The sequence below is a fragment of the Diadema antillarum genome, unplaced genomic scaffold (genome assembly GCF_040938485.1).
Source record: "Diadema antillarum isolate AM-2024a unplaced genomic scaffold, OU_Dant_1.0 scf00000003, whole genome shotgun sequence".
Classification (NCBI taxonomy): domain Eukaryota; kingdom Metazoa; phylum Echinodermata; class Echinoidea; order Diadematoida; family Diadematidae; genus Diadema; species Diadema antillarum.
In genome coordinates, this window is record NW_027270892.1 from 1,316,100 (window position 1) to 1,331,913 (window position 15,814).

Genomic DNA, 15,814 nt, shown 5'->3' on the forward strand with positions numbered 1-15,814 from the left:
TCAACCAATCAACTCAGTGACCTCTCTAAATATAAATATAAATATAAACATGAATATAAAAATGATATATATACATATATACATAATAATTATGTCGTCGTGCGCATGGTAGATTGTCGTTAATGCGCTTCCCTGCTGGGCATTGCAGATTTTTGTTAACCCACTTCCACACCCTACCGACAATCTGCCATGCGCACGACGATATTATCTGTATATATATATATATATATATATATATATATATATATATATATATAAGTAAATATCTTTTTGCATGTGTGTGTGTGTGTGTGTGTGTGTGTGTGTAAATGATTATGTCGCCTTCTTTTCCTGATCTCATTTCGTTGTCAGGGGACTTGCACGTTAAAGGCTTCGGAATCTTTTTAATCCGCATTAATGATATTATACAGTAATTTGATACGCTATTTCCAAAACCTAGCGTTCCTTCAAATTAAAAAAATCGGGTTTTTTTTTTTAATTTCATTCTTCGACGAGAATATATATATTTCCCTTTTTTAATAACACAGAACAACGTTTCATAAGCAAAGCAATGTAAAATGAAAAGAGCATGCAATATTGTGGAGCCTTTTGGTGATTATTACATTATCATGAAAACTGATGTGATAGGAATGAAAATAAACAATACGCAAAGTGTGAAAATGGAGGGACCCACTAAAAAGACAAAGATTGTAGAATGTAGCGTGTAAATGTCACGGACATGTACTTCTGCATAATGTGATTAAAAAAACACAAATACTTTGAACGCACACTCTCATTAATTAAAAAAAGCGCATTCTTTGGTGTCTCCGATGTCTACTTTTTGCATACTGTACTCTGTATAAAAATTAATCTTAATAGTCTCATGACTATTGAGTAATGGGTAAGATACAAATTTGTCATTCAAAGAGAGTGTCACACAAATCCCATGACTGCGATAAAATTGTGTCAGTAATTGTGTAATGAATGATTTATATACATGATGGGAGATACTCAGCAATCATTATCTTCATTCAATATTCTGGGTTATACAAATGAGCTTTGAGGAGCAGACGTAGACTATATGCAGCAGAGGTATAAAATAAGCCAATTCACATCAGTTACAATCTGAGCATGTGCAGATAAAGGTTATTTCAAACTTTCTTTAGAAATTAACTTGTAACAGAGACATTTTTATACGGGATTAGTTTTCATGAAGTCAATATAATAAAGTAAGTCAAACACTCATTCATGAATCATAAAGGACTGCATATCGGAATGTACAGACATGACAGATGAATTCGTGTTCCTTGTAACCAAATCAATTAAAGACATTCTGAATGCAGCCCTTACAATGTAAATTACCACTCTCTGCTTTGCTGCATTCAACTGGTCTTCTGAAAAGCTATTCAATGTTTTGTAAAGTCTGTGGTTCCATGGGTCATCGCAAACGAGTGCTTACTATGATCTGGATTATTGCCCAAGTCTACCATCCCTTTCTAACGGCTAGAGGAAAGAACGAAAGAAAGACTGACAGAAAGAACGAAAGAAAGGAAGAAAGAAAAAGAAGGAGTATCATGCGGCTTTCCATGCCTCTCTGTAGACAACTCATCAATTTTCCCCGGAGCCTCCGCATTCATTAAAAACCCGACGTGTAATAGTTCTCCCGCTTGGAGCAATTCGCGCCATCATCCTCTCTAGATTTCTTTACACGAGATGAAGAAAGACGGGCGCGTGGCAGGCGCGCCTTGCTGAAACTTGACGCTGCCTGGCGTGGCTGGAGGAGGAGAGACGAGCAAAGATACACCGGCACGATCGAATGTGAGCGCATCAGTTTGGCGGAAAACAGCGGTCGGATACTGCAGGCACCTTACAGAAAGACCTGTTGATTCTCTCTCAGGTCGGCATCGGAACATCAAGGTACGGCATTTGTCCGCGAAGAATAAGGTAGGTGAGATTTTTTTTTATTTCTTTTAAAATTTCTGTTAAAATACTAAGGTATATTTTCTGAGTATCTTTTGCTTGGCAGATCTACCTGTCACGCTCAGTGAAAGTAGTAAAAATATTCTGTATGTACGTCTTGATTATATGACAATAATTATGAAATATGAAAAAAAAATTATTACGTTTGCATGCATATACCGTGCACAACATGTGATTATCTGTACAGCTGTACATGCATGTATTACTCTCTAAATATTATTATGTATTATGAGTGTGTGTGTGTCTCCCCTGTTCTCTAACAATTCGTGCCAATAAGTGCTAAAAAACAATGTGACTATACAGAGATTGAGAGCGTTTCTACTATAACGATTAACAGTGAAGTTTAAGTTGTAGTTCCTGCCCCTTACGCTTGCACTCATGGGCATCAGAAATTCACTGAGACGACAAAAAACATAATGACCATTCTCCTTAATATGGAGTTTGCGCACACGCCCATGTGTGTTTCCTAGTGTGAAAAGTTCATTTCTTACAAAGGATTGTGTCACTCTTCAAATTGAGGGAAACTTGGCCATGTTTACATCATGAAAACGAATCCTCACTTCTACATATGTACATGATATAGATTTAGATGACGTCCCGCGAAGTTTCATATCCATTTGACTTTATCCAATAATTGGTAATTAATTGTACAGTTTCCTTCTATTCGGCGAAATGGGCGAATGATTCTTTTATCATTTCGTGAAACCGCGTTATCCTGGCCTTGTGGTTATTCCATATACACTATTATGAATGTTTGTAATTCATCTGACAGAAGTGTCCTTGGTCTTAATCACTAAGATTTCCCAAAATACCTCAATAATTGCTTTTAATTGTACAGGATGATTTTAGGCATTGCTAAGTTCCCATCTTCATAATTAAATTATCTGAAATATTGTAAATTCACTTAGAAAACCGTACGAAATGGGCATATTTGAGTTTTATATATAGATATGTAGAAATTTAAACAGCTACTTACCTCAATCGTATATCTTTTGGTTTTGCAAAAGAATGTAGTAAAGGGGAAAAGATTACTCAGAATAGCATTTGAATAGTAGAAATGTCACTTGAAGACATTATTGACGATTGTCCCGAAGAAATTCTTCGAAGACCCTACTTGACTCTTGCGTATTCATGCAGCGTGCAGCTGTTTATTAATCTGTCGAAGAAGAGCTGAGCGCGGGTCGCATAATATCTGACGGCACGTTCGGCAAGACGAGAAGGCCAAAGCAAATACGTCCGTCAATATTCTTCTCTGCTCTCCGTTAATATTGCAGACAGGCATTTGTGTTTAGCCTTCTCATGCCAGCTTCCCATATTAACTTCTGCTGCTATGTGTATTTTTTTTTCAACGAGTTCGCCTGGAGGGGCTTGTTGAGTATACATTCGTGCCAGTGATTGAGAAGTGGCTGAGCTAATTAAAAAGCGCTACAGACGGTCCATTTAATTGATCATCATTAAAAGCCAGGGTAACCGAAGTTAGTGTGGCGAGCGGCACCTCAGGCGCGCACTTTTAGTATGTTGTGGGGATGATGTACACACGCCATCATGATATAGACATTTGCATCAACCTTTTTCGGCGTGATGATGAAATAACTGCGTTAACGATCGTCAGTTAGTATGTGAGCCGCAAGTTGACATTTAATACAGAAACTCATCAAAATGGACATTCTGATTCCCCCCCCCCTCTCTCTCTCTCTCTCTCTATATATATATATATATATATATACACACACACATATACACACACATATATATATATATATATACACATATATGTATATTGAGTAAGTTCTCCATGTGTTGGTGCGATAACATATATCGTCAAAAGTAAAACTGAAACCAAGTTCATGCTGTATTCACCTACTGTTCATTTCGGCGCACAAATTTTCGAGCGATTCGCTTTTTCTCGAGTGTGTGTGTATATATATACATGTATATGTATGTATGTGTATTTCATATATATCTATTTATATATATGTTTACATAATCCTCAATTGCATGTATGGATAGATAGCATTGTCTGTAGTTACGCTATTCTCAATAGTGATGTGGTGATTCAGTATGTTAGTCCATGGGCCAGGCCAGATATTGGTACCATCTGAGGTGGCAATACCTTTTTGGTGTCATTTTGTTTGCCGGGCATAGATATGCTTATCAAGCTATGATAGCATTTCCAAATGAGTAGCTTAGTCATAGTAAATTAATTTTTAACCAATTTGGTCTCGTTGTTATATCCCTATACTTCTGAATCGAAACTAACCGCTATACAAAGAAGAGCACTGTCTTCTGTATGTTCCATAGAGCTGTAAAATGCAGCTCTGTGGTATGTTCACAGGTGTTCTGTTGTAAACGCGGTGCGCTTAGTCTTTATTCAAGGCATTGAAGGGAATATCCAAAGGTTATGATGTCCACAGCGCTTAGTGTTTATCCTAGACGGCGAAGGGAATATCCAAAGCGTATGATACAGTGTATATCCTATTATCTAAAAACAACAACAACAACAAAAGCAATTCCTCGTGAATTTTACCATATCTTTCAATTATTTATCATTTTCCGGCGAAAACGCTACGGTGAAAACGCTGATACCACGCCAATGTCGCTTTATTTCCTCCAACAATATAAGATAACGCAAAAACGATGTACCGGTACACTACGATACATTATAATGAATGATATTGTAAATGAACAGAGTGATTTTTGTTTAAAACTGATGTATTTGTTGATAGGGTAGTATAAAAACAGTATAGATAATCCCTTTTAAGAGGAACTTTAGATATGATAACGGTACATTGGTCTAGATAAAGACTAAGCGCACCGCGTGACAGCTGTGGACATCATAACCCTTTGGATATTCCCTTCGCTACCTTGAGTAAAGACTAAGCGCACCGCGTTTACAACAGAACACCTGTGGACATACAGAAGGCAGTGCTCTTCTTTGTATAGCGGTTTAGTTTCGATTCAGAAGTATAGGGATATAAAAACGAGACCAAATTGGTTAAAAATTCATTTATTATGACTAAGCTACTCATTTGGAAATGCTATCATAGCTTGATAAGCATATCTATGCCCGACAAACAAACTGACACCAAAAAGGTTGTGCCACCTCAGATGGTACCAACAACCCATTTTTCGGGTCTTGGCCCATGGACTATGTTGCTCGTTTGTGTCTCGGTATGCACGAAGAGGTCAGTGGATGTACACAACACAGAGTGCGAGCATGTGCTATTTATTTTAAACAGAAAATTCCGCAGTTTAGACTCGGACATTGATAAATGCACCGCATTCTATTCAAGCCCATCTGCATCGCAGTTTAATGTTAGTCACGTTTATCCACTTTAAAGTGCGCTGATACGACCTAAACGAAGGTGTCAGAGATGATGACAGGGAAATGCATTCAAATAAAATTACATGAAATGAAATGAAAAGAAATGAAATTGAATTGAATTCAGTTGAATTCAATTGAATTGAATTCAATTCAATTCAATTTTTAATTTCAATGTCAGGGCTTTCTTGGTCTGCTGCAAAAGTTGATGTAGAACCTGATGATGTAGAACCATGTTTATCCGTATCCAGCCTGACCATTACTTTCAGATTAAGTGCTCATTCTTTCCTATAAACTTTATAGAGCGTTCTTTTAATAATGTAAAACAAAATAGAAAATACAGACAATATTCAGCTTACAAGAAATAAAAAAATGTAATACTCAGCAGTTTGAAAAACAAGCTGATGCACAAATAACCGTCAATTTTCGACGTTTCTGTTTGACACCTTGCCTAGTTCGAGATGGATCGAGCGGTGAAGTTGATCGATCTCTTTGACATCAAATCGGTGCGCTTCGAGCAGAGCGACGTGTACGGCATTCCGCACTGCAAGCTGATCCCTGTAAAACACTTCAGAGATAAAGCGATCCACGGCCAGAATTTCTGCCTGGGCTACCTGTCGTTCAACCCTCACGGGGAGCCGATCGATGGCACCGGGTTCGGCGAGGAGATTCATTACGAGGACGCTGTTTGCTTTCCCGACCTGGCCACCTTTCAGGTACTGCCGTGGTGCAAGAAAACAGCGCGGGTCTTGGTCGAGGGTGTTTACGAAGGGAAAGTGGTGGAAGCATACCCGAGGGTCATCGCTCGTAGACAACTTGAGCGCCTGGAAGAAATGGGTTACTCTCTATTCTCCGCGCACGAGTTCGAATTCTACCTCCTGGACGAAAAGACGAAAGAACCCGTCGATAGGTCTACCAACGCAAACGCGACGTCGCGTCTATTCAAGATCCAGGATTTCACTCAGGACGTGTTAGAAGGTCTGCCCGCCGCTGGAGTGGATGTCGAATTTGTCGGCACGGAATCGGCGACGGGTCAGATCGAGATCACCTACCGGCCCGAGTTTGGCATCCGCGCGGCGGACAATGGACACACCTATAAGAGTGGTATCAAAGAGATCGCGCAGAAACATGGATACATGGCCAGCTTTATGTCGAAGCCCTGGGCAGACAAGCCGGGATCTTCGGCACACTTTTGTCACTCGCTCTGGGACGTCAGCGGGGAGAAGCCCCTCCTCTATGATGCTTCTCAACCTCTAAAGCTGTCAACCATAGGCCAACACTGGGTGGCGGGATTACATGCACACGCCGGTGCACTAGCGCTCCTAATGGGTCCAACCATCAACTGTTTGAAGCGATACAAGCCGTTTAGTTTCGCTCCGAGCAACGCGACTTGGGGAATGGACAACCGAACCTGCGCATTTCGGGTGAAGATTCAGGGAGGGCGTGGCACGTACATTGAAAACAGAATGGGAGCCAGTGCGTGTAATCCGTACATAAGTCTGGCTGCAACAGTCGCTGCTGGCATTGACGGCATCATCAACCGCTTGCCTCTCCCCGAACGAGTCATCGGAGATGCGTACAAAGATGAAGACATTCCGCCGCTGACTCCAAAACTGCCGAACACCATGCAGGAGGCCATTGATAGTCTACTGGCCGATGAGGTGATTATCTCTTCTCTCGGACACGATTTCATTAAGTGTTTTGTGGCTGGAAAGCGTAACGAAATCAAACTTGAAAACGCAGCGAGAGAGCGAGGTGACGAAGAGGAGGAATGGGAACGTGATTATTTCTTCGAAGTCATATGATCAGGCACATGATTAGTCATGTGATCAGTCAACTATGACATAGTGATGAGCACACGCTCCAGGAGTGAAAACAACCCCAAAACACACACAAAAAATAGTTTAAAATAAGATTTCACTGTGCTGCATATTTGTTATAATGAATATTGTTTTAATGATAATCATGTTTTCATGCTTCAAACAGTTACAGATACAAAACTGGTTTTTATATCTCTGATAGTTAGCAAATCTTCCTACCATTCTGTCTTCATCGACTGCTAACACATTGCTGATCAAAACTGAATAATCATCATTTTTTTTTTCAGCGACATTGTTATTCCTTTAGACAAGTCACTAAGAAAAGAATTAGATAAGAATTCAAACTTTATCTAATTTTTCCGAATGGTGATTTCCGGTTGATGACAACGGTAGCAAGGATGTGTAATGCCAAAATAGTAGGTATGATGAATGATATCACAACAATGAACAACGTTTGGGGTAATGTTAAAGAGCAGTGCAGATGGCAATGAGTAAATATGATATTGATTCAGAATATATCAAGATTGATAGAAACAGTACAGTTGTTAAACATCGTTGGTCTCGGGCAGTTGTACACCATAATTGGTTCCATGACATCACCTGCGACAATTTCCCCCCATGAATTAGTATCTGCACGCTAACCGAAACGTAAATTCTACCCACAAACATAGCCCTAACCCTTACCCTAATCCTCACATTGAACTAAACCAGTAAACCCTAGATCACGACCCTAACCCCAACCCTTGGTCCTTTTAGAAAATAATACCGGAGCAATAAGCCACAGGAGCAAAATGTCGTGCCATCATCATGATTATGTTTCTCCACGTATGCTTTTTCTTGCTGTGGTTAATATTTTGCTTATACTACATTCAAACGCAATTCGACACTTATTTCTACAGCCGATTATTGCATGCAAACATCAAATCTGTAACTATCCTTATGCATGGGTGTGGTCTTGATAATATTGACAATCGCTAAGTTTCAAAGATATCCCGGTAGATCTTGACTTCGATGTAAAAGACCGGAGCGTAGAAATCTATGTATCTTTGTATTGCTACGTAAGGTTACACTCTTCTTCTTAATCAAGATGTAAAATGGAAATGAAAGTAATTAAAAGACAATAAAAATGGGGGATATGAAAAATACACCGAGACTGATATGATGTCAAACTTGTATGTATCACAAATAATGCCTACGGGGCACAGCTACACGGAGTGTACGACAGCTTGAATAAGATATGAAAGCTTTGAACATTATGTTCCAAAGGTGATTGTTCACATGAAACCATATTGATGTTTGTTCTTAATACGAGAAAATATTGCATTTATCGTTATAGCATGGGAAAGCATTCATGCTTCAGAAAAAAAAAGTTACATCAATGAAATATCAACATGCATCTATCTGTCTATCGTTTATTTATTTATCTATTTATCTATTTATTTATTTATCTATCTATCTATCTAAATATATCTTTATCTATATATATGTATTATATACGGTATATCATCTGTTTGTATATAATACATATGTATTATACATATTATACATTTGTATATAATACATGTAATATATATTATACATAATATACCCCTTGATAGTCATCTTTATTTTGTATCTCGAAAACCAACAAAGGCGTTGACATTATAGCTGATACATGAGAGATTGTTTATGTCAGTTCACAATGCACAGCATTTTGCCATTGCAAGGATGCATGCGCATGATGAACAATTTCATCGTTTCCCTGCATACAAGTAATGGGTACAACGATATAGATATAAAAATACATGAGCTTACACACTTCCACTGGGCGTATGCAAAGTGTTAGCAGAAAGTATATATATATATATCAAATTATTTGAAAATACAGATAGTAGGTCCTATCTCAGAAATACGACAATCCTTTAAAAAACTTGTGATTTTTGCATATCATTTCACGACATTGGAGAAAATAGATACCAAGAGATGCACCCCAAACAAAAAGAACCTTTTCTTTCTTCTGTTTCACTTTAAGTGCTTAAAGGACTATGCGATGCAAAAGCATGTCAACTTGTATTGATTTCTAATGCACTGATCATCACTTTATACGTGGGCAAAAGAATATCTAAATATGTGCAATCTATTTTTTTATAACATTTCTATTATTTTTCTTCAGGTCACTTCAATACGCCCGAAAAAACCCTTCCAAACCAATATTCTGCTAGTGATTTCAGCTGTCAATCTTGAAATAGTAATATAATTACCAAAGTCATCGGGATGCACTTTTCCCTTGACCTAGTAAAACTTGCATACTTCTAAGCAGTGTCTTTTGTTAATCATTTCAACATGAAACACGAAAGTTATGCTCAGTGTAGGGAAAGGGGCATTCAAATGTCCTTTGTTAATCATATCATTATTATAGTACTTTAGGAATGGCTGACAGATAACGTTACCGCCAGAATCTTGGTTCAGAAGTTGTTGTTGTTGTTGTTGTTGTTTGTGTTTTTTTTGTCGGTATCCAAGTAATCTCAAGCAAAATAGTAAAAAAAGATTATTCTAAATTGCATGGCACATATCTATTTCATTGTAATTCACTTCAGTTCAGTTCAGTTCAGTTCAGTTTTTATTTCTGCATTTCAAAATCAATACAAATCAACAAATCAACAAAATACTTACATAGTCATTTACACAGCTAATATTCGTAACGTTTGGATCTTACATACATTTTCTTTTTTTTTCAAGAACGAATATCATATATGAAAGGAAGCAATAGGAAATGATAAAAATGAAATGCAGGGGACCATCATCATAAGCTAAGCTTGACGAGGAAGATGGCCCCAGGTAAAGAGATACATAAAGAAAATCTTGCCACTCACTGAGTGGGGGGTAATTGTGCAAAGGGCACAACGAAGAGATACATAAAGAAAATCTTGCCACTCACTGAGTGGGAAGTAATTGTGCGAAGGGCGTGCGGTGCGGTGCGGTGTGCATTGTGTTGGGATGAATCTTGGTTTGTACGTTGAGTGTTATTTTGTGTATCAGTGTGATGAGGTGAATGTTACTTCAGTTATGGCCGTGAACTCATTGTTTAGGGTGTTTGTTGACCAGGTGGTATGAATATTTATGTGTCAGAAGTATACTGGATTATGAGGGTGTTTTTTAGTTCTCGTTTGAAAATGTTCAACGACGTACGTTGTTTTAAATTAGGGGGTAAAGAATTCCAAATATCTGGTCCATTGTGCTTTAATGATTTTTGAGCTAAAATGATTCTGGGGTTTTCGAGATGGTAATCGGACGACTGACGTGTTGGATATGAATGAACGGTGAAATTTGGAGTGAAGAAGCCATCAAAAATTTTTGGAAGACAATTAAATGTATATTTATACATAAAAACAGCAGTTTGAAAGGTGTGAAGATCCTCAATTTTCAGTGTTTTAGTTGACGAAATAGGGGATTGGATGGGGATAAGTAACGGGAATTGGTAATCAAACGTACAGCACGTTTTTGGAGAGTAAGAATTGGATTAATTTTAGTTGAGCCACAGTTTCCCCAAACGATATTGCAGTATGTGATATGTGGTAAGATCAATGCATTGTATAGAATAGTCAGGGAATTTTGAGAAATGAAGTTTTTCAGTCGATGTAAAATTCCTACAGTTCTTGAGACAGACGTGTGGATATTATGAATGTGATCGTTCCAAGTTAAACTCGAGTCAATTGTGATTCCTAAAAATTTAGTAGATCTTACTTCAGTTAAAGATAATCCATCAATATTGATATTATAACTGCTGTTAATGTTCTGTGAAGCAGTAGGTTTGAAACGTATAAAATTTGTTTTAGAGACATTAAGGGATAATTTATTACATATAAACCATCGGGAGACTTTGTCTATTTCCGTGTTCAGAGTGTTAAACAGTGTTTCAAGGTTCTCATGGGAGTAAAAAATATTAGTATCATCCGCAAAAAGTATAAATTTAAGAGTTTTTGATGTATTTATTATATCATTAATATATACAAGGAACAGTAGGGGGCCAAGAATTGATCCCTGGGGAACACCACATACAATATTAGAATTCGGAGATTTAGATGACTTAAATAGTACATATTGCTTTCTGTTGGATAAATAATCAATAATCCAAGAAAGTGCTAAACCACGAATACCATATCTTTTTAATTTGTAAATTAATATATCATGATCTATGGTATCAAAAGCCTTTGATAAATCCATGAAAATTCCTATAAAATGTTTTTTTATTTGCAAAAGATTCAGTAATCTTATCTAACAATTGAATTATAGCTAAATCGGTGGAATGGCCCTTTCTAAATCCAAACTGATTAGGTATAAGTAGGTCATTTACATGAAGAAAAATGTACAGGCGTTTATGAATAATTTTTTCCAGAATTTTAGAAATACTAGGTAATAACGATATTGGTCTATAATTTGTTAAAAGAGAAGGGTCGTCTTTTCTTTTGAAAATTGGAACTACTTTCGCAATTTTTAATGAGTTTGGGCATATTCCAGAAGACAGTGAAAGATTGAAAATGTAAGATAAAGGTGTGGTTATTTGTTTGATGATTTTCTTCAATATATAAACACTTATTTCATCATGGCCACTAGATCTACTTGGCTTTAATCTGTTAACAATCTCCAGTATTTCTTCCTCATCTGTTGGGGTAAAGAAAAGGGATTTGTCGCAGTTTGGTGGAAATTCAGTAAAGTTTGAATGAACATGTTTGTTTTTATTTTTGAAGCTAATTGGGGGCCAATATTTACGAAATATGAGTTAAAAGCATCAGATATTTCATCAGGGTTTATGAGTTCTTTGTTGTCATTATAAAAAAAGGACGATGTTTCCTTATTATTTTTACCTGTTATTTCATATATAGTTTCCCATAAGCCATTTACGTTATCCTTTTGATTATCAAACTTATCGGAATAATACATTTTACGAGAAATACGAATCAAATTACTGAGTATATTTCTATACTTTTTGTAATCTGTAAAATGTTTTGTATTGTGGGTAGTAATCGCCAGTTTATACAATTTATTACGGGTTTTTATTGAATTGATGATTCCCTTTGTAATCCAGGGATGTTTGTTCTTTCTGCGTGTTTTTTCTTAACTAAAGGAATGTTTTTTCGATAATAATATAAAATTTTATCTAGGAAAATATCATAAGCTTTATCGGCGTTATTTTGAAGATACACTTCTTGCCATTCTTCCTTCACTAAATCAAGATTAAGTAATTCAATATTCTCGTCTGATTCTTTTCTGTACATTATCGGCCTGGGTTTTGAAATACTTTTGACGTTTTCAGAATAACGAAGAATAATGAATATCGGTAAATGATCAGATATATCATAATATAAGATACCATTAATGAATTTATTTACAGAAAAGTTATTAGAAAAAATATTATCCAACAAGGTTTTAGATGTTTGGGATATTCTTGTTGGGTTATCAATATGGGAATGGAAAACATATGAAAAAAGAATAGTTTTTAATTTTACCGCTAAAGTATCTATTTTCGTCATGTCAATATTATAGTCGCCCATAACATAAATTTCCTTATTTTCTTGTGTAATCGTGTTGAGGCATTCATCAAAATTTTCTAAAAACATTTCAGTTTTATGATTTGGTGGCCTGTATATAACACCAATTATCTTATTTTTCATTTTATCATTAATGATTTCCACAAACAGGCTTTCACAACCTTCAATATCAATATCAGTTCTTATTTTTACTCGCAATTCGTTATATATATATATAGGGCTACCTCTCCCCCTCTACCTCTCTTACGATCAGAGCGAAATATTTTATATCTATCAAGGCTAAACAAATTTGGAGACGTGTGCCCTAGCCAAGTTTCAGTTATACCGATTGCGGAAAAGGGAAAATTTTGTAAAGAAAGAAGAAGTAGTTCAAATGAATCAAAATTTTTGTTTAAGCTTCTAGCATTCCAGTGGAATAAGCTAAAATCTTTAATGGGGTTATAATTAGTGTCATCATTCCTATTTGTGAAATTTCTACGGGAATTATTAACATGACTTGCAGTGGAATCAAGTGAAGATTTGAACATACTATTGAAATTTGAACATATTTGAACATATTTGAACATATTATTGAAATTGAAAAATTTTGACCACGTGAGGGATGTTGCGGTTATCATAATTCAACACAAGGCAACGTGCATTTGCATTGTATATTTTCTTTAGTGCAAGTTAAAAAACCCCAATGTTTTCACAAGACATGATTATAACTTTCTATCGGAATGTATAGTTCTTGTACTGTGAATAATAGCGGCGTCAGAGAGGGAGAGAGAGAGAGAGAGAGAGATTGAGAGAGAGAGAGGGAGAGAGAAAGTGAGAGAGGAGGTCGCATGTGCTGTGGTCATGAATGAAATGAGGCGGAGAATGTGGAATATATCTATATCTAAGTACAGTGTATCTATTTGCTACGGTAGAGCAATACCACAGATATCGTTACCAGGGTTGGGGACAAGTGGCGATCGTCAAAAGGCTTACACAAATTCAGTGAAGCCTGACATCCCCGTGTTATACCAATCTTTCTCGATATCTTTATAGATTGCTTTATAGGACGTAACGATCGACAGCCACGTCACACTAATACACAGCTCTTCCGACCCTCTTCCCCATACTAGATGCAATTAGTTGTCTCCCCTATTTCATTTTTACATTAGTTCTTCTATTCCAAATCTAAAGCACAGTCATTATCATTTGTACCACCCACCTTTCAAATCATGACTGTATTCATATGCCGTATTCATTTTCTTTAGAATAGATGACTCTTATGTGTATTGGGTGCGAATTAAGGGAAAGAAATATCGATAGCAATCATTTTGCTCTTCTGCTCATTAGTCAGTAACTCGTGAGTACAGTCGGAAGTAGAGAGAATGTAATGAGGTGTGATTCCGGAAGATTATCCGGATCGCTTGCCACATTTTCCTCGAATTATAAGTGCAAGATTCGGTTCAAAATGTCTCTGTGTCTCCAGGTCCGGTAGCGCCCCTCTCTCACCACGGTACCGGAACAACTCAGGATATCGTGCTGTGCTTGATTACAGTATTGCTACACAAGTTGAGCTTACCCCATTTCCTCTTCCGTCGAACTTGCATATCAATATTAATATACGGATAGATAGTCGACAGGGCAGAATTTTCCATACAACAAAGAGCATGCAAGAACCGTCCAACTCTGAATATGCCCCAAGATTGCCCTCAGGCAAAGTATTTAGAGTTTGTATCATGCTTATGTCGCGATCGGGTCCCGTATTAATAAACACTGTCAGGATAAACGTGCACACGTTGGATAGAGGCAAGATCCACGCACGCACAAGGGTGTAGCAAAGGAAGAGGTTATTTCTTTCACAGTGATTGCTGAAATGAACCCAATAGCGGAGTAGACTAGAAGATAAGATAAATCAAAGCAGGAATAAGATGCCAAAAGCACAGCGAAGACTGAAAACCGAAACAAAGGAAGACGACAAGTCAGTTAAACTCAGTTCAAATGAGACTTTGTTTCCAATGACACATTTTGTTCATACAAGTTCAAGGGGAAAAAATACAATGTATTACAACAATATATATATATATATATATATATATATATATATATATATACATATATATAATTATATATATAATTATATATATATATATATATAATATATATATATATATATATATATATATATACATGTGAAACTAATGTTCAAAATAACAACACTAACAACAACAGAGGTAACCTTGGAAATTTATGGTAAACGAGAACAGTACAAACCAATATAAATCTGGAGAATATCTGTTCATCTATGATTATACTTATACATGGTGCAAAACACAAAGACGATGTAGGCTACTTTGGTTCCGAAGAAATATTGATTTCACATAGGTGAAATGAAAATGGGGGGCAAAGATGCATGATCACAGTCCACGTATAACACTTTCCAGCAGTACAAGCAGAAATCCCTTGTGAAATGAACGTCTTATCGAAATTGGGTACAAACATTGTGAAATAACAGTATTCTTAAAACTGTTTTTGATGTGTTATCAAGGTCGAGAAACCCAATCACAATTGGCTTTACACTCGAGTCCTCTTACGTTTTAATTCTGAGAGTAAATCTCGATTTGTGACTCACGAAAGAGCACCTGTTGGATGGTGCTCATCATACAGAAGCAAAGATGTTGGTAATGATCATAAGGCTTATAGGGATCTGATCCTGATTCAAAACTCTTACAAGATCCAGGTTAATACATTTAGCAGTTTAGGACTAGGAGAACTTGCAAGTAAGATCGTATCTGGTTTGAAGATTGAACCCAAGTTGGAAATGTTGAAACTTATCAAACGCTTTTGACCTTCCTCTAGCGAGGTATAGGTAGAACAGAGCTTTATGCTTGTATATATCGCCAAACTTGATAATGACTATTATGGGACGAGCTTCGAAAATTGCATTATGTGCCGTGTGAATAATTGCATTTGCCTGTAATCAATGATTATTACTTCTTATCGAGCAGTTTATAGACATTATGTATGTACTGCATACACAAAACAAATCAAAGCAAAAAGAAAAAAAAAAGACATAGCAAAATTGCCTATATACTATAAGCTCCTCTTGTTTTCAAATTCTGACTCGTTCTTTCGCCTCATTAACATGACGAACTGTTTCACGGCACCTTACTCTCTGACAGAGGGGCAGGCAATGGAAAGGGCAACCCTGA

The 15,814-nt window shown here is 36.7% G+C and overlaps 1 protein-coding gene across 1 annotated transcript; it reads left to right on the forward strand.

The window, feature by feature from the left end:
• Positions 1 to 1,796: 1,796 nt before the first annotated feature.
• On the forward strand, positions 1,797 to 7,086 carry LOC139738272 (lengsin-like). The gene is made up of 2 exons (XM_071648945.1): positions 1,797 to 1,923; positions 5,737 to 7,086. Exon 2 carries the CDS (start codon positions 5,743 to 5,745, stop codon positions 7,084 to 7,086), a length of 1,344 nt encoding a protein of 447 aa, XP_071505046.1. The 5' UTR covers positions 1,797 to 1,923; positions 5,737 to 5,742.
• Positions 7,087 to 15,814: the final 8,728 nt, after the last annotated feature.

What these genes read in the sequence shown, in the direction of transcription:
- LOC139738272 (XM_071648945.1), top strand. Translation starts at nt 5,743, where the DNA reads ATGGATCGAGCGGTGAAGTTGATCGATCTCTTTGACATCAAATCGGTG.